This window comes from Ostrinia nubilalis, chromosome 18 (genome assembly GCF_963855985.1).
Source record: "Ostrinia nubilalis chromosome 18, ilOstNubi1.1, whole genome shotgun sequence".
Taxonomy (NCBI): domain Eukaryota; kingdom Metazoa; phylum Arthropoda; class Insecta; order Lepidoptera; family Crambidae; genus Ostrinia; species Ostrinia nubilalis.
In genome coordinates, this window is record NC_087105.1 from 14,706,601 (window position 1) to 14,726,531 (window position 19,931).

The 19,931-nt window shown below is 37.5% G+C and overlaps 2 protein-coding genes across 2 annotated transcripts; both read left to right on the forward strand.

The window, feature by feature from the left end:
- Positions 1-267: 267 nt before the first annotated feature.
- LOC135080440 (uncharacterized) lies at positions 268-2,217 on the forward strand. Its single transcript, XM_063975078.1, has 3 exons — positions 268-466; positions 1,447-1,613; positions 1,957-2,217. Exons 1-3 carry the CDS (start codon positions 288-290, stop codon positions 2,181-2,183), a joined length of 573 nt encoding a protein of 190 aa, XP_063831148.1. The 5' UTR covers positions 268-287; the 3' UTR covers positions 2,184-2,217.
- A 10,488-nt stretch (positions 2,218-12,705) lies between these two features.
- LOC135080441 (phytanoyl-CoA dioxygenase, peroxisomal-like) lies at positions 12,706-14,556 on the forward strand. Its single transcript, XM_063975079.1, has 4 exons — positions 12,706-13,019; positions 13,124-13,297; positions 13,666-13,833; positions 14,164-14,556. Exons 1-4 carry the CDS (start codon positions 12,819-12,821, stop codon positions 14,413-14,415), a joined length of 795 nt encoding a protein of 264 aa, XP_063831149.1. The 5' UTR covers positions 12,706-12,818; the 3' UTR covers positions 14,416-14,556.
- Positions 14,557-19,931: the final 5,375 nt, after the last annotated feature.

Genomic DNA, 19,931 nt, shown 5'->3' on the forward strand with positions numbered 1-19,931 from the left:
ACTGTTTCGTGTGGTAAACTGTGGAACAACTGCGCGGCCTCATGCTGGATGCAAGCCGCTACCAAGTGGCTAATATGGAAATCATTCAGGGAGACCTATGTTCTGTAGCATGGTTGTAATGATGATGAGATGACGGATGATGGAATTAGTTTCGTTCGTTCGTTCGTTCGTTTCAGCCAAATGACGTCCACTGATGGACAAAGGCCTCCTCCAAGTTTCGTACTTGTAGTTTTTTCCATAATAACGTCCAGCTTTGTTTCAGGCCTAGACATAGACTGACAAGTCTGATGCCCACATCTGATCCCCTGATACATCCCTACTTCTACTGGCCTAACTATGGCTACGAGAAATATTGGGCAGACGGTGACTGGATAATAAGGGACCATAAATATGACCTAGGGCCGAACGAGACCACGACCAAGATACCCTTGGTGTGCGGGGAAGAATGCAATTACATGAACCGCAAGTAACAATAATAAAATTGCAGTAATAATTGTAGGACGTCAGTGCACTCTGGCAATCACTTAACAGGAAAGCCCTCTCTAGATATGTACCTACACTCAAGAAGACAAGCCGGTGATTGGTAAACTTCAACCAATTACAGGTCGCAGATGATGCGAACTCCACATGATACAAAAATTTGTGAATTACCTAAAAAATAATGAATAGGTTTAAAAGTTTCTGGAATGGAACCCGCGTACCAGCAAACGCAACGCGGGATCCACAAGGTGGACATAATACTATAACCTTATAAATGTTGCGTTGCATGAAAAAATGGCGCCGGATGCAGGCCGCTTCCAACCGGCCCACTTGGAAATCATTGGGGGAGGCACATTTTCATCAGAGGACTTCCTGTGGCCAAAATAATGAAGTGCAAAATACTTAGTCGGGTCATAAGTTCTATCACATGTTTATTGTGAAATAATTGATATATACTTATTTTTACGGTAATCATTTATACACCATTAGAAAGGCACTAAAACCACAGAATAATAATAAGTACTCTAAAACATAGATATTACCTATGCTATTTAAATTATCCCCGCAATTATAGAATACAAGGGTACAAACTGCGCGGTTAGTGGTCTCTAGCAGCACGATCGAGTTTCGAATCAATATCGGCGGCTAGTTTATATCGTTTGATGAAACGAAAAAAGAAAATTTATATTAATTAATTTTTTTCACCACACCGAAAATATATTTGTTACGTAACCACAGCAATGCAGCGTTACAACTGCAATTCGGTCTTCCATCTGGCGCAGTCGGATAAAAACAAATAAAATTTAAAATACTTAGTGCACTTTTTACTTTAATTAAATATACTAAATTCAAATTCAATTAATATTTTTGAGACCTTCATTCAAAATTAAAAAGTTATGATCATGCGACAGAACTTATGCCCAGACTAGGTATATATCTCATCATCATTGTTGTTAATCACTTCAGGATCGGAGAAGTATGCGGCCAGAGAGCCTCCTGGTATAGATTTCCCAGCTGTTATGATGACTCGTGCTACGGGATGATTTTTAAGGAAATACTTATTTATAACTACAGAACCTTCGAAACGTACTGTAAATTTCTGGACCAGCAGTGCCGCGACACTGACTACTACAGTAAGACCAATTTTCAATAACTCACTAATAAAACACGTATGCTTTTTAAAATTATTGTAAACAACTACAATTTGTTCACGCCTTATAAGAAACATATTAACGTTTGTATTGAATTTGAAATGTGAGACAAAAATGCGATCCGTGCACTCGAACACGGCTTAATAGTCCAGTCAATGAATGCAATAAACACGGCATAGATGGAAATATTATACTTGTGTTACGAGTGGGTTTACCACGTAATCCAGCGGCGGTGACGGGTTTCGAAACCGCGGCCCTCGAGTCGGCCAGACCGACACCGCACCTTCACTGTTCGACAATTGTCACTTAATTGTTTTTGTTTTAGGATGGACTCTGATACACCGCGGTGCGTGCATCAAGCGGCAGGAAAGAATATTAAAGCCTCTCATGAAACAACCGGTACTCGTCTCGAGAGCCTGGGCCTACCTCTCCACCTGGAACAAAACCTACGAAGCGCTGTTTAGCGAGTCAACCGCCTCCACGCCAAGAGTTATTATAACTGGTCGTACTACAAAATCAACGACAACAATGACACCGGCTAAATGGCCTTGAATTCCGTCAGAGTTATTAAAATTTTATGTTCGAAAGAAATTCACAGTAGTTTGACTTTCTCCACTCCTTAGTTATGTAAAGCGCAATAGAATAAAAGGTTTTGCAAATGCAATCAACGTAAATTGAACTCTAATAAACTCAGAAACGAAGAGTCCATTTTTCAAAGCTGCATGTTAGGCTAAATCTTAAACTAAAATAAATGTATCCAAAAAATGTCAGACCTGATGAAAAATCTAAAAATCCACAAGGTTCCCTAAGGTTGACTGGAGAAGAAGCCGAATGGCAAGTACGTTCGCCTTATGTACCGTGGTTTATGTGCATAAAAGTTTTAAATAAATAAAGGGATTCGCAGGTAAATAAATGTGCGCATTACATCCGTGGTTGACTGGCGTGTGGCGACTCGTTATGCTTTGGCTCGAAGTTTTTTATTGTGTACCGTCACATTATTTTTATTTTTGGTTAATGTTGATAGTTACCTTGATTTTGTTTGTAATTAGTTGTACACTCATTATGTTTAAATAATTTAAATTGAAATGTTTCTCAGGAAGTGAATTATTATTGTTAATTCTTATGAGAAATAAAGTTCTTAAACCGTAATAAATACCGCCACTCAGCAAGTGTCGTGTGACCTTTCCTTGGACCAAATTACGTTCAACAATAATGGTGAAGCGATTAAAATCATCTAGTCTTACATCTACTTCTTTACCGAGTCAATGAACTCAAAGATTCTATGTCTATACTGTACCTTCAAAGAAAAGCGCTACATATTTTAATGATATAGATTTTTATGCTTCTCGCAGAGAGAACAATAAGTGCATATCTGGCACACCCTCTATCGACTAGGCCGTTCAATTTATTGGATTTAATCCATTTGCGCTACACATAAATACATTAGGAAATTAATTTGGCACCGACTCCAGGGCAGTTGCACTTTAAAAGATTTATTCACACTGAATATGTGGAACTGAAATGTAATAAAAACTTACAAGTGATAATAAGATTTTAATATAATTTCAGGAGATTTAAAAAGAGAGAGAATTATAGTAGCTGTCGTGCAGAAAATATCAGGCAGCTATGCAGTGCCTACCTAACAAACAGTGTTCTGATGATGCGTCAGTATTTTTTTAATTTTCAGTTTAATATACTATTGTCTATCTTTAAATAAAACTTATTCTCACCACGAGCCGCACTGTGGACATTGTGGTAGTTAGGCTCGTCTTTTAAAATATTCAAAAAATTCTCCTTTCAGGTTGTATCTTTTGTAAGTTGTTGATGTTCCCGGGGGAATGATATTAGCGCGCTTCCTCCTAGCTCATTAGACGCGCCTCTCATCATAACCGGGTTAGAAATATGCCATCAACGAGATAACTCAAAGGTCTCTTCAGGGTGGAAACACTGAACAAAGTGTAATTGAGTTGCACGATTCGTTATTCTGTAACATCCAAGACTGTGAGTAACGTACAGAGTACACTGTGTGCTATACACTATTTGCTCATAGCCATCGGCTGTATATAGGAGCTGCACATATCGTACACGATTTATGCTATTTAGCATATTAAACATACGAGTGTGGATCTAGCAGCAAAGGCTATCTCAAATCAACAAGATAGTGGATGTCAAAAAATGACTAATGTCATTATGCCTTTTTCTATTGACATCATCACCTACCTGGCTATTGTATAATAAAATTAGGTCGTGTACAAATAATACCTACCTACCACTGAAAAAAATCTAGTATAGGGGGGAATTTTACCCTCAACCTCAAGCTAATTATTTATTTATATTTATTATAATACCATTACTTTAACTAATTGCCTGAACTAGAACTTAAGCTATCTTTGCTATCATCATGAATCAAGAAGACGCCTTGTAACATTTGAAAGGAAAAGAAAATCCTCAGCAGTCTCTTTTTAAGTGCTGTGGCCTTAAAAGAAAATATTCTGTAAGATTTACATATATACTCGTTGGATTCAGCGAAAAGTGGGTTTTTCGGCTCGTTATATGGGCCGTGCTCCGAGTGATTCATTCTTCCATTAACTTACTGTTAACAATAACTTTATTGCCCGCCTCCATATCTCCGTAGATAATGCCGAGAATGTCTTCGGAATAATGCACTGACACAGAATTGAAATTTATTATGCATATACTTGCGTCCCCATTCTTTAAGATTAATATATCATTTTGGGACTTTATTTTATGTGGGGCTAGAGAAGACGTTGCGGAATATACTGGAGACAAACGATAGAGATATACGCAAATGATATAGACTGCGTACTAAAGAACGTCTGCGACTTCGTACGACTTTCCATTTGTATTCTTAAGTTGATTTCTAGAAAATGCTTTCTCAAAGCACTTTTAGGATTCCGTAGTTCACTTCACTGAGTCTGTCCGCCTGAACTATCTTTCTCGACTTAGCATAAGAAATAATACTAAAAAGTAGAGATTCAAGTAGCGGCACATTAATCAAGATACGTACGCAAATAAACATTTTAATTTCAATTTGAAAATGCCTGATAGTTTAAACTTTGCGTCGACTACTCGTACCTAGGCATTACAGCGCAGTATCCATTTTTGTTAGAGCCACATCATGTCTGATATCCTATTGTTCAAATAAAAATAAAATTCTACAAAAAAGGTCTGTTCACTGACCTTGCCCTGAAAACCTATTGCAGGAACATTTCGGGGACGGCACCTTGTGACTTTGAATGAGATATAGTTAGTGTACGCTGTACGTTGTATTTTGTCCGCTCTCTACTGAATATGTATGCGGAACCCTTCAACCCTCCGGCGCTGCACGATACTTCAGCTATTTTGCTTTTTGCCTGCTTCTTACGGACACTCTGCATATTTAACTATTTAACGGTTAGTAAAACGGTATGGACAAATAAAGTTTGAATTTAAATGCCAATAAACCAGCTTTTTAAGAGCACGACATCCGCATGTTAATCGATCTAGATGGAAGTAACTTATTACGAATTTCCTGTTTTGATTTTTGTGTAAACGCCTGAATTTATTTTGTATATTATTTAAGTTAATCTATGCTCATAATATATTATAAATGCGAAAGTAACTCTGTCTGTCTGTCTGTCTGTCTGTCTTGAGTCCCGGGAAAGGACATAGGATCGTTTTTATCCCGGTTTTTGAAACAGGGAAACGCGCGATAAAGTTTTTCTGTGACAGACAAAATTCCACGCGGGCGAAGTCGCGGGCGGAAAGCTAGTATACTAATAAATTAAATGCCTCTCTTCGTCGCATTGTTCGATATGCCTAACCCAGTGGGGCCAGTGGTTACCGAGCAAATGCTGATGGATGACAGAGATTATACAAAATATACACATTTTTGTCTCACTCTCAAATATTTTGTAAGTATACTGTTTACAAGAGCCCAACATTGAAGATGTGAGAACAGTATTTTACATAAATAGACCTGAGGTTCCTTTTATTATCCACATGTCATTGCAGTTGAAATAATTCCCGTAGGGGGCAGTAACAGTCCATCCATCGGGGCTATCTGCCCGCAGTCGGCTGTTGACCGCCTCCCAACTACCCGCCATTCAGAGCTCTTTATGTGAGTGCCAATACCCTGGGGACAAGCCATTGTGTTTCTGGAAGGTTCGAAACGGATTTTTTTTTTTATGTGATAGGAGGCAAACGAGCAGACGGATCACCTGATTTTCATATCACTCCACTTTTGTGCAGATTACGTCGTCTTTATTACCGTTACTAGTGCGACACAATCGCCACTCCAATAACTAATCTGTTAGAGCATGTTATTCGTAAGAAAGTGGTTACGTTTAACAACCTGAATATATTCAGAGTTGTCCGTGATATGACATAAAATAATGTCAGTATTTAATATTAAATAATAACTGGTTATTAATCTGACTTCTTCTTCTGTGTGTTTTGAACTATTACATGTAGCTGCGCCCTTTTAACTCAAGTACTTGTTATTATTGAGCACGGCTTTCACCAAACCATAATACCACAGTCAAATCAACGGTTTAAACTTTAAAATCATATTTATCTTTAGCCGCAATGTAATCATTTAAGTCCAAGCTACTTTGTTTGTGTTAAACTGTATCAAAGATTTCAAATATAAATTATACAATTTGGTTATCTAGAGGCGGTCAGCCCCGGACCCCTCTAAACTATCCGTCGTTTAGACCTCTATAACAGTATTATGAAACCAAACCCTTAAACAAACATACGCAATACGCAATTCACTCTAAATACTTTGTAAAATTTTTGCGAATATGTATTTTTCAAAAAAAAATCCAGATGAATGGCTTATGTTTGTATTTCCCGTGAATTTCAAAGGTCGCAAGTAGTTCGTGACACCCAAAGTAGACAAAGAGTTGACAACACAATCTTCAATCAATTGTGACAAAGACGTGTTACGAAGGTTTTGACTACTTTGGATGTAACGGACATTGACGCTGACTGTACCTACCTTAAAATGCTTAATTAAAAATGAAATATTCCCTGTAAATGAACCCAATTCGAGTTAACTTTAATCAACATTGCCTGCGGGAGCTTTGCATCTGAAATATCATGAATTTCCCCCTCAAACCGAATTCAAATAATATTGGTTATGGTTTAATTTACACTATAGAATCAATATTGAAATTCAATTAAACGAGTAGGTACATGAGTGAGTATGAATCGAGTTTTACATCATTTCATAATACGAACCTATGAGAGTTCTCTGGAAATCAGCCATTGTGGATTTAAATGATAGCTTATGAAAGTTAAGATGCCTATATAGTGCTCACAAAGTTCTTCCTTTCCATTTCCTTCTTGAAAGTAAATTGTATCCAATGTTGTATTGTATGTGTATGAGGTCATGCCTGCACTTTTAAAATCCTTTGTGCAATTTCCACGACAGATTTCGAGCGGTAATAACTTGTCAACGTTTTCCACCGCAATAAACTTTACAAACGATCGCTATTATCTGATTCCCTTTACGAATGACATGTAACATTACAATCACATTCTGAGAAACCCTCACAAGGTGGAATTCCGAGAAATATGACGTCAGCGCGAATGGACGCTTGGTGTGGTTGACAAGCCTGTTAGCAAGTGGTTTAGCAGAAAAATTGCGTTAGCAAAAATACAACAATTACTGACGACACGTATGCGAAAATTACTCTGTCTGTAGGTTACGTTTTCACAATGTTGATGATTTACAGAATAACTTTTGGAAACTACACTTGCAAACAAAAACCAATCGCTTTTGAATTTTTTGATGCATTTATTTCCTTTGCTGTTAAAAAGCCATGCAGGCAAAGTGCGTTCCATGGACTTTTCATTTATTTTCCATTCAGATTGTAGTCATCAATATACATTTTTCCATTTGTCTGTGATTGTCAGAAGCATTCCGAATATTTCACCGTGAGCACTTGCACCGCCCTGCTTTTATTTACGCGAATGGGAATATTTCCTCGAAAAATAAATAATATTATACGTATGTAGGTCTTAAGTCTAAAAGAGCTTAATTAAAATTTAAAATGTTCTCTGAAATACGACCCGAATTTGATTTAAGTTTAAACAATATCGCCTTAGGAAATTTGAGGAAATTCACAATGTTGTGAATTTCCTCAAATAAAGTTTAAAATATTATAATTAAATAATTGATAAGTTTTAAAAACTATTTCTTTCTTTTATTTCTAAAATTCTCAATATTTGGTCACCAGTCGTCTTCATCACTTGGTATTGACGATACCGGTCGTTTTCAGCCAAATGACGTCCACTGCTGGACAAAGGTAAAATACACAAAGCTTTTGAATGAAAACTTTTCATTTCTCTTTGTGAGTTCAAATAATTTTTAACTTCATTCCTCATGCAAGTTAATCCCCATCTGCAGACATATAGCGTAGTCCATATAAATCAGCCACCACATAAAAATTAAAAGATATTACCTAAGCTATAGCAAGGGCATCAAATAATGTAATTTAAACGTACCTTCTTTAATACAATGAATAGCGAAAAATAAATATTTTATTTATTTAATGATTTACTGAAGTTGGATGGAATGATGTATTTTGTAGCGATTCTTGGGGGAGCTCCCGTGTCTATTATAGCATGCATGGCAGTCCATGGCATAAGATGAATGATTTATTTATCATCAAATATCTTATCTATCTATATCTTTCTTAAAACTCTTCTTGCACCTACTTCTGATTGCTACTTACGAAAATATTTTTTAAGACTAGTAGATCAGTTGAGCCACGTACCAGACAATGAACCATTGTAAGTTCATTCACCCATTTTTTCAAGCTGGCCGTTCTGATACGAACTGTGCATAAAACCCGCAGAGGAGTTTCTTTGTTTAAAATATTTTTAGTGTCGTAAATTAAAACGGGCATGGCGGCGAGTGCAGTACTTATGCGTTATTTTTCACCGGCGACGAAATAATTGCTTTGTTATCTTTTAAAAATTATGAGCACACTCATAACTTCGCATAAAAGCATCCCGTGAATACATTACTTAATTAAAATTTAAAATATTGTTAGTGCTTGTTTAAGTAGGTAAGACCAGTATGAGACCGCATAAAGAAACTGGAGACGCTTACATTAAAACAGAGATGGTCAAAGAATTTCAAGAGAATTTTCTCCATGCGAAAACTAAAAACAATTATTTATTTTTTATTTATGTGGTTTAGTCAGACAGAATCACATCTTACATAACCTCTGCTCATGAGATATAACGCCATTTATTACAAAAATTTTCAAGGTTTGATTTAATCATTCTGAAATCTGTTTGATTTAACCAACATCACCGAAGTTCATGATATTTATTGTGTTCGAAATGAGGCATTGAATTCGCATCACGGATTCATTTATAAGTGAATATTAAAATGGATAAACGAGATCTCTTTATTGATACAAAGAATCATAAATTATTGAAAATCGTCAATTTTCCGGTAAAGATCCTATGAAATCCATTGAACACGATATTATTTTCAATATCATTATTCAGGGTGCTGTTGGGACTGCCCCGCTTCTGCAGTGCGTCAGGGATGTTTGCAGAGGCACGGGTCAACTGCTTTTTTACCACAATGCGCAAAAAATGTGCATCCCTGGTGCGCAGGGTCCGGAGCAGTGGCAACAGCATCCTGACCATGATTGCGAGCAGGTTGGATTGTGTGTACGTGAGGCATTGCTGTGACCTGTGGAGTGAAGCGGGGATGACTCATGTATGCATAACCTCACACTTAATTGTGGGTTTGGAATTGAAATGAGTATAATTTATTATAATACTTATTTCAATTCTAAATCTTAATCTAAATTCAATTTATTTAATTTCTTATTTTACATCTGTTTCAACTAACATAGTTTTTAAGTGCAATTGTTACTAACAAACTGAGTCCTGGTTACTTGAATAAAGAATCATTTATTATTATATTATTATTATTGTGAATTTCAATGTCCAACGGGCCGGAAGACGTAGTGTGGGCAGTCCCACTAGGTGGACCGACGATCTAGTGAAGGTCGCGATAAGTGCCTGGATGCGGGCATCGCAGGATCGGTCGTTTTAGAAATCCTTGGGGTGGACCTTTGTCCAGCAGTGGACGTTATTTTGTTAAAACAAACGAAGGAATTGTAAATTTTATCAACGTCACTTTCATGTATCACGAGTAGGTATTTACAACAGCGGTAGTTACAATGTTGCCCCTCTAGAAGTCCATTTAAGAGACGGAATCCTAATCAATCCGGTCGTCGGTCGGCGAGACGTTTGAAACGTTGCTGCATACGTGTCGGGAAATCTTACTCGTGAGTGCTGAAGTATACGGAGTGCCCTTCAAATATCTTTTACACTATACGATTCAGTAAGGTCTATGAGAAAACTCAGCTTTGTTTTGTTACCGAGTGTAAAATATCCAAGTCAAAGGTTTGCCAAACGATTTTACCTTTTAAAGTAGGACCTACACTCGTATCAGACCGTAGAGCGAGCTGCGTTTGCGCAAAATCCAAATATTAACGAGCCTATTGTAATCTTCTTACTTAGGGATGTAAACAAACAGCATACACATGAAATCCTGAACGTAGTGAGAACATGAAATTTTAATATTTTAACGAAACTTTTACAAACAAGAGGAGGTTTGTTACCGAACAATAACTCACCTCATCCATCCTTCTTAATTTTAGTGTTAGCTATACTGGAAATCAAACCCTCGACTCGAATTGAAACGTAGTCGAGGGTTTGATTTCCAGTCGAGTCGTACAGTCTAAAACTTTTCGTGTTAGTGCTAGAGGGGGCTGTGCGATTCAAGGGGGTGCATCTTCCATGAAATGCATCCTCGACACAAAGGCAAATCTACCGGCAACACAGTCACCGCCAAAAGAAAGCAGCCATAACAACGTGTTCACGCTCGGTACATGAACAAAATGGAAGATTTATTTATTTCTTTGATTTAAATTTAAATCATTTGCGAGTTACCCAGGGAAATCAATTCTGTCACAAATGTTACATTTTCCATCGGCCCAGGACAATGGAAAATATCAGCAGAGAGCGAGTTTCAAGGTTTTAGCTGAATGTTCGCAATAGAAAAAGTACATCATACAGTGTATGTATGTACATAATCTCAAGTGCCAGCGACCGAGACTGATACCGACTCTACAGGCAAAAACAGAAGCTGGCTGTCTTAGCCGAGCTGTGGCAGTGATCCACAGCTGGCCGCCGGCTGTGCTAGGTGTCTAGTTAAATTTTGTCTAGATACTGTTCATTTCGTATTGTTTCCGCGTTCAATAGCAATCAGCTGAGCATCTGCAATATGCTTCTGGGATAATTGGAGTTTGACCGCGTGTCATAATAATATTTTGGGAACTGTATTGGGTATTATGTTTAATTTATACAAAACATAGTAAATGAAATACAAATATCAATCAAAGTATGTTACAATTAACTATCACAGTAACTATGTTTCACTTGATATTTGACTTTGAATCACGATAAAGATTGTAAAAGCTATAAAACGTTTATTTTTAACATAAAATGTTATCTGAATCACAGCTTAGGAAATAATGTGTTACCTATTAGATAACGACTCTTTATAGATAGAAACTCTTTTCACACATTCCCTCCTACTCGTATGTACTTATGTATAACATTGCTAGATTTCATACACTTCCAATAACATTAACTATTGGAGTTTTGATTCTACCCCCAAACACAGCAACACAATTTTGTTAAATGTAATTAAGAAGGTAATTAATAGCATGGATTGCGGTGGGATTAATTTTCACTGTATTACTGGCTTATGTACCCGGCAATTATTAGTTTTACTGCGGAAATTGTTCACACAAAATTATTTTGATTAAAACCTATGAAAATGGTTTAATAATTCCCTTATATTGTTACTATGGAACGTTGGCTCGGTACCACCATACATATGATTGGCAATGGACTATTTAATAGCTACTAGGGCAAGAGCGCCCTAATGGGTTTTCTTTCATTTCTTCTAAAATCGGCCAATTTAAAAAAAAAGATCGGCAAAGTTTTCTTTAAATTGAGCCTTTCTTATCTGCTACACTTCAGGTTCTCCCTTATTAGTTTTAAAATGAGCTCGTGGCAAAACTGATCACGATTTTTGGGTAAGCTATTATAAAACACAAAGAAAGAAAATTTAAGTATTAAAAAGTTATTAACATAGTCAACACATTTTACTAGTTGTAATAAATGGGATATTTTTTCATTTAGGTGAGACTTCAGTTTTTGAATTTCATACAAACGACGTTGCGAGCGACCTACATAATTCTATGTTAAAAAAACATACCTATGCTTTTTTAAATAATTCTCTCTTTTAATAATAGTCTTATTAATCTTTAATCGTTACATATTTTAACATCTATGACTCTAGGATACTCTTATTCATCACATAAATATTTACCCATGCGAGACCCGAACCCGCAACTAGTGCTATAGTCCACAAACCAAGGTAAACCAGGCAGCCATCATTACCCACTAGCTATTCTTTCAAACGGAGTATTTTTCCATTCGGACCTACTCGTGACGCCCGGCGTGATTTATTATCGCCAACTTTGAATTCGCCGTGGATTTATGGCCGCAATGTAGTCCGGCGCGCGAGTACGTCTTGCGGGCAGCAGAATATGCGCGGCGATGCATTGTCTTACCAAGTGTTACTTTGTAAAGGGGAATGGTCATTTTTCATGAGGATATTATAGTTTTGTAGAGTTGGGTAAAGTTTGTTGCACACTTTTTGTACGTTTTACCTAACATAAAATAATAAGTAGTACGTCAACTCAAATAACGTAAATATTATGAAAAGTGTGAGGTTCATCGCGTTTTTAATTTGTTTATATTTTAATGATTACGCACATCTCGTAGATAATAATGATGAATATAAATTAAGTAAGTTGACAGTAAAATATGATTACATAATTTACCGTGATTACGCGACATGTTATGTTTTTAAAATCTCTTATCATTATCGATATTGAAATATAAACAAAGTCATATTAATAACAACATTAGAGCTAGTTTATTACTTGTTTCTGTCTTATTACAGTGTGTAGTTTAATAGAGTGATATTGTGAACATTGAAACAACCCAGATTTATTTTGTCGTTTTTCTCTCAACAGTAAAAAGTGATACTTTTTTTGTCATTCACAAACTATGGGTCGTTTGACATCGGAACAAAAACAGTTTTACAAAGACAACGGGTACATTGTGCTGAAGAATTTGATCAATGAGAAGGACCTGACTCTTATAAGTGAAGAATATGACAAGCTGTTCGAGAGGAAGAACCAGGAGAAGATGGAAGCCTCCTGGGTAGGCAGCGATGAGAACGATAGGAAGAATGACAGCGCCTTTACGGTTGGTATTATTTCATATTATTTTGTGTGGTGTGTGATATATCCCTATCTGAGAGTCACTTACAAGTTTTTATCATGCCCTTTACACTACCTACTGTTTTTCAGGTGAAAGGTATCCACAACCTGCAGTATCATTCAGCAGCATTCAATCTGTTCCTATTCAACAACGATCTCCTGGATGCATTAGAGGACATAATGGAGACTGAGAACATCGTGCTGCACCACACCAAAGCCCATCTGAAGCCCCCGGAGACGGGAGCCGCTTATCCCATGCACCAAGTAATAAAAATGTATTTTTTAAATCTGAATATTTTATCAAACAAACAGACAGGGGCTCTAAAGAAACTTTAAATTTTGCGTAGCTTGACAATAAAAGGAGCTCAGACTTTCACTGCTACGATAAACAAACACTGACTCAATATCAGTCTATCAAAATTATCATTGTACAACAGAACCTAACAACATTTAATTAAATAAAAACTAAATATTATGTTGATATGGGTATAATATTTTTGTGAAATAATTTCAGCTGAAATGTAAGAAAAAAAGAAATTTGCTCAATTATTCAAATGCTAAGAATTTACTTATAAGTTAGAAAGAAAAATCTTAAGAGTCTAAACATAAACATAAAAGAACGTTGTTTTCAGGACTATCCGTACTTCCCTCACGAGCACCATTCGTTGGTAGCAGCCTTCCTCCACCTAGAGGCAGCGGACCCGGACAACGGAGGCTTGTTCGTGTACCCCGGCTCACACAAGCTCGGGCCCCTGGAGGACCACGGGATCGGAGAAGGGAACTTTCATTATGTGGATCAGGTAATTAATTGACATGTAACAATTTGGTTTAACTAAGCATAGGAGTACTACGAACGCTAGAGATAAATCTCAGAAGCAAGCTTATCAAAGGCTTTTCTTTTAAGGAAGTAAGACGTGGAAAGATTCAGTCCATCAACACACCTATATTTATGACCAGCGAAACATAGCTCTAATTGACGTTGAACAAAACAAAGAGTAAGTGGAGTGATTAAGATCAAACTTGAACACGACCACACTGCCAAATACTTATCATCTTTTATCGCCAAAGTGCTACTCTGCCATCACAGAGCCATTAGAACTCACTTGATAAAAAAACAAAATCTTTCACAGAGCAAATTCCCTCTCTCCGGCGCGACCCCCGTCATCGCCGAGCGCGGTGACGTCCTCATCTTTTCGTACCTGCTCGTCCACGGCAGCTCCGTCAACCGCTCGACGCGGCGCCGGCGCATGCTGCTGGCACAGCTGGCGGGAGCGGACGACCGGCCCGTGGGCACCCAGCCGGCGCGGCCGGGACAAGGCTGGCTGCTCAGAGGCACCAATAAGGGAAGAGATGCGAGTATCTCTAAGAGATTCGACGCGTAATCACAAAAATTACCTATACCTCCTTAGACATAATTACTTAAGTGACAGTTTTGATTTCGAAGTTACTTAGTTCGCTCCGTGAAGCCGAAGAGTACCTGCTTGTCCACGGCAGCTCCGTCAACCGCTCCGCGCGGCGCCGGCGCATGCTGCTCGCACAGCTGCAGCTGGCGGGAGCGGACGACCGGCCCGTGGGCACCCAGCCGGCGCGGCCCGGACAAGGCTGGCTGCTCAGAGGCACCAATGAGGGAAGAGATGCGAGTATCTCTAAGAGATTCGATGCGTGATGACAACAACAATTACGTACTGCTTCCTAAGACAAGCAACATTCCGAAGTTATGTCGCTCCGTGAAGCTGAAGAAGAAATGTTTTCTGTCACTTATGTTAATTTGTCTATGGGGGGGGGGCTGTCCTCTGGGGCTCCCAGACGAAACTTCTGGATAATCCTTAGCTAGATGTTACACCTGTCATTAGCAACAAAAACCTGGGTCTGAATCAAGAGACTTGTGTCAATGCTAATAAATTAAGTTCAAGCTCAGCAGCGACTGAAGAATGTAGGGAAAGGTGCGTTAAACTCTATAACTGACAAAGATAAACAAAGGAAAATCATGAGCAAAAATAGGTAGATAAATTGAAAAAAAAGCTAAAAAATATATTTAAATTATGAACTGTATTATGTATGTGACTTTGTCGGTGTACCTAATAAATAAATTAATTAATTCTATTTATAACAATCTTAGTCAAGGCAAATAAGTACAACAATTTAATTTAGCGTTACCCTCTTCCGAATTTATTACATCTTTTCCTTATAGTATTTTTTTAAACAATTAAGTAATTAAAATCTAAAATTATCGCAGACGATGACTAAACATTATTTAATAAATAATTATTTTCAAAGCATACCCGAAAAAGAAATACCATGCGAACGAGACACCCATAGTGGAATGCTCTTTTTGCACAAAACAACCAGGCAGCGTGGCTCCAATGAAATTTAAAATCTGAGAAAATAGTACGCGCCTGAAATGTTTGTTCCGAAATAAAAACCAACCCTTTCAGAATTCTAGCATTTTTTAAACTAAATTCCAATACGCCAATTTTCGTTTAAAAGTTTCGTTTTTTAATATTCAAACAATGACTTCTTTTATGTCGTTAATACAAATTGAAATGTTTACGTAATCTATTGCATCTATAGGCTTTATATTTAATTAAGATTCCTATATACCCATGTTCCTGAAAACCCACGTGACACCCTGTGACTCGCACTTCTCTTTTAAACATATTACTCCATTAGATATCACTAAAACTTTTAATCTTTTAAATGTAAAGAGTACAACTGATATCTGGGGCATCTCTGTCAAGATAGTCAAACACATTATTGATATAATTTCCCCACAGTTAGCGATAATATTCAATAATTGCATAGAGAAGGGCATCTTCCCCGACCTCATGAAACATAGTAGACTAATGCCATTATTTAAGTCTGGTAGCAAAACCGACCCTGGCAATTATAGACCCATTTCTATCTTGCCCGCTCTAAGCAAGATTTTTGAAAAAATCATACAGGAGCAACTTATGATTCACTTTGGCTCTAATAAACTATTTCATAGTGAACAATTTGGTTTTACCAAGGGTCGTTCCACCACCGATGCCGGGGTTGCACTACTTAAACATATCTTCGAGGCTTGGGAGAATTCTCAAAATGCACTAGGGGTCTTCTGTGATCTCTCAAAAGCTTTTGACTGCGTAGAACATCAAACGCTAATTCGCAAACTGCACTATTATGGGGTGAAGGACTCTGCTTTGGATTTAATACAATCCTATTTAAACTTTAGAGTTCAAAAAGTTGACATAAATGGTGTTTTGTCTTCTGGGTCACCTGTGAAAATGGGAGTTCCGCAGGGGTCCATTCTGGGTCCATTCTTGTTTCTTATATACATTAATGATCTACCATATTTTGTTAAGGACTCTTGCGAAATCGTGTTATTTGCTGATGACACATCTTTGATTTTTAATATTGATAGAAGTAAAAATAACTTTGACGATGTAAATAATGCACTAACAAGAGTTTTAAGTTGGTTCACTACAAATAATTTACAACTCAATGCAAAGAAAACAAAATGTATAAAATTCAATATAATAATAAATCGCAATAAGTTGCTAACATCGTGTAACTTAGTAATCTCCTTTCATATGTTGAAAAAGATATCTGAAAATAAACAACACAAACCTCAAGGGTTTCTCTTCAAACTGAACCAGATGTATTCCGCTTTGCGGGCATGTCGCAAAGTTGTCCGCAAGCATACGCGGCGGGCGCGAACTTGCGCGATTGTGTGCGCGACTAACTACTACGTTTTACTTCAACTTCTAACGAGAGAAACTCGAAACGATTCAAGGAAGTCACGCTTGTGATGCTGCGGTTCGAAGGTGTGAATACAAATTCTATAACAAACCGATTGAATTGCCAATGAAAACTTGAATAACATAGAATCTAAGGGTGGATTAGACCAAACAAGAGTAAATATTAATCTCAGAATAAATCGTCAGTTATTCGACATTTTGACATACTTCCCATACTGAAACTGTCAATGTGCCAGTTATACCAATTATACCAGTTATACTAAGAGTTATTCTCGGATAAAAGTTTGGTCGAACCGGGGCTAAGAAGATAATATTATGTTTACCAAACAGCTCTTTATGATTTAACGCCTATCTAACCTTACATTACGAGTACTAATAACCTTGAGCGTATGCCTGATCATGTGGATAATTCAGCTTTAGGATTATTATTTTAACCCAGGCTTTTTGTATAGATTAAACTTCAAATTCAGACATTATTTTTCTATAAACAGGGCCTAGCAAAATCAAGCTAATATCGCGACGTTTAATCCCATGATTAATGCCTCCAGCCAGCCCACAGCGCCGCTGCAACGCCGAATATTATCGCTAATATATCCCAGCGAATACTTTACGGCAAGAACGCGCTGCGTTTCGCACATCATCGGCACATAAGGCCAGCCACTGACGTTAACACTAACTGCCTCAAAAAACGAATTAACTAACAATATAACTAATCAAATTAATAATCAATAGATAATCTGGATGCGGGCGGTGAGGACCGGTCGTTGCGGAAATCCTTGGGGAAGGCCTTTGTCCAGCTGTGGACGTTATTTGGCTGAAACGACGAATCTGCCAATGCCGAAATCTGCTAAAGTTGTTGATCAATACTTCTCTTTGTTGCCTTGAAAGTATCTTTTGTTATTGTGCAATGAAGTGTATTTGCCTCAGCACAGGAAAATCGTCCATAAAGAACCTTTAAAATAGAAAAGAAACTCGAACCGAATGGTTTCTTGATAAGATCCTTATTAAATTGATAAGAATGTGTCCTTTGTTTGACACCGGAGCAAAAAAGCGGCGCGTCTGGCTTGAACGATTCGGTTTTTTGAATTACCTACTATATTTTCTGTGAATCATGGTTAATCAATCGCGATTCTTTTCATAAAAATATCAAATAATATTCAGGCACAAAACTTCCAAAAACAATTTCATTTTTCTGACAAATTATTCAGCTTGTACTTTGTCATGTCATAAATTAATTATTGTATCGAAGAAATCTCTACAATTAACCACGAAATATAAATAAGTTTCAATGAGAAACGTAACTATTGGAACCGTAATACCTACTAAGCTTTAAATTCAATATCGGTTACCAACACTGTGTCCCAAAGTATCTAAATAAAAACAAAATTAGGCAATTACCAAGACAGCATAATGTTGCCATTGCTCTTGGAACTCAGGCAAACAGCAAATAACAGCTCGTATTTACTAAATTACTGCAAATATTACGTATCGCAGTAAAATACAGCTTGTCTTATCTGTTGCCCAGCTGTACGTGTTGGCAGCAAAGCACGTGACACCAATTTACCTTTCGCCGCGGGCTCGCTCAGCGCAGCGCGAACGCACCGAGCGCTAAACACGATATAACAGCTGGTATTTACAAGTTAGCTTCACATTATGACTCAACAACCAAGTACAATACAAAACGAAACGATTTTGTCTTTTCTTCTCTAGCCAGCTTTATGTGTTTGCAGCAAAGCATGCGGGGCTTGCTAATTAATATCGCTCTAGGCGCTCACTCACCTCAGCTCGAACGCACCGCACCGATCGCTAAGCGCAATAATAGCGCGAATTTAATAATAAAGTCCAAGTAATATGTTTGATACATTTTGATAAGGGATCAGGAAAAAAAGAATTTACATATTTTGTAACCATTATAATATCTGAAAACCGAGAAGGTTTATTATGACGTCACAGCATCGCGTTAGATCTTATTTTTCTTTTCATTCCAAAATTCCGACACTCGATTTATTAGTCGAATTGAGCATAATCTCAATAAATAGTGTCTGCATTTTGAAATTGCTAAACTGATTGTATAAACTATGTACGAATTTTGAAATAAAAAAAAAACGCTTCACGATTTTGTGATAATAAACAGCTTACCTGCTTATCACGGGCTTTAAAGATTATTAATCATATCGTTCCATTAATTTAACACAAATCAGAAATGAGTGAATAATAAATAGTTTCCGGCCCGCGACAAAGTGTTTTCACGCGCTTTTCACATTAATTCACAGCTTGTTAATGGAAAAAACGTTGTTTAATATAATAAAAGCGATGTGCTCATTATGTTTCGAGCTCAAAGCCTTTGTCTCGCGTGTAAGTACATATTGCACCTACTACGCGATGCTCTACAAGATGTTCCATAATTAGAAAGGACTGAAAAAGCCACACGTTGGTAAGCATCTTCTTTACGTAATAAAACAAAGTCGCTCCTGCTATCTGTGCGCTTAGAACTTGTATTAGGAGTACGCAACGGATTTTAATGCATTCTTCAGCAATAGACAGAGGAAGGTTTACTTATACATAATAATACGAGTACATAGCACTTATCGATTACTAGATCGAATCAGAAATGAGGAGAACCGTAATCGAACAAAAGTCGCTGACATATCCCAACAGATTAGCAAGCTGAAGTGGCAATGGACCAGGGCATATAGTACGCAGAACAGACGGCCGATGGGACAGCAAGGTTCTGGAGTGGAGACCACGTACCGGAAAACGCAGCGTAGGATGTGACATCCTGGATGTCCACCCACAAGGTGCAGGACTGACGAACTCATAAAGGTAGCAGAAAGGCGCTGGATGCAGGCTGCTACCAATCGGCCTTTGTGGAAATCATTGGGAGAGGCCTATGTTCACTGTTCAGCAGTGGACATCCTATGGCTGAAATGATGAATAGTAATGATACATACCACTTGTGCGAAGCCCAGGCGGGTCGCTAGTATCATAAAATGAGACCTTTGTAATCTTAATTATGTATAGGCGTTGAACTTTGAGTATAAAGCGAATCCAATAAAAAATAATTTAGCTTTGATGTTATTATGTAACTGTCTCCGCCCTCCAGCTCATTAGTTGACATGTCTGGAGGGCGAGCGTATGACAAGCGTGGAAAACAAGTCCAA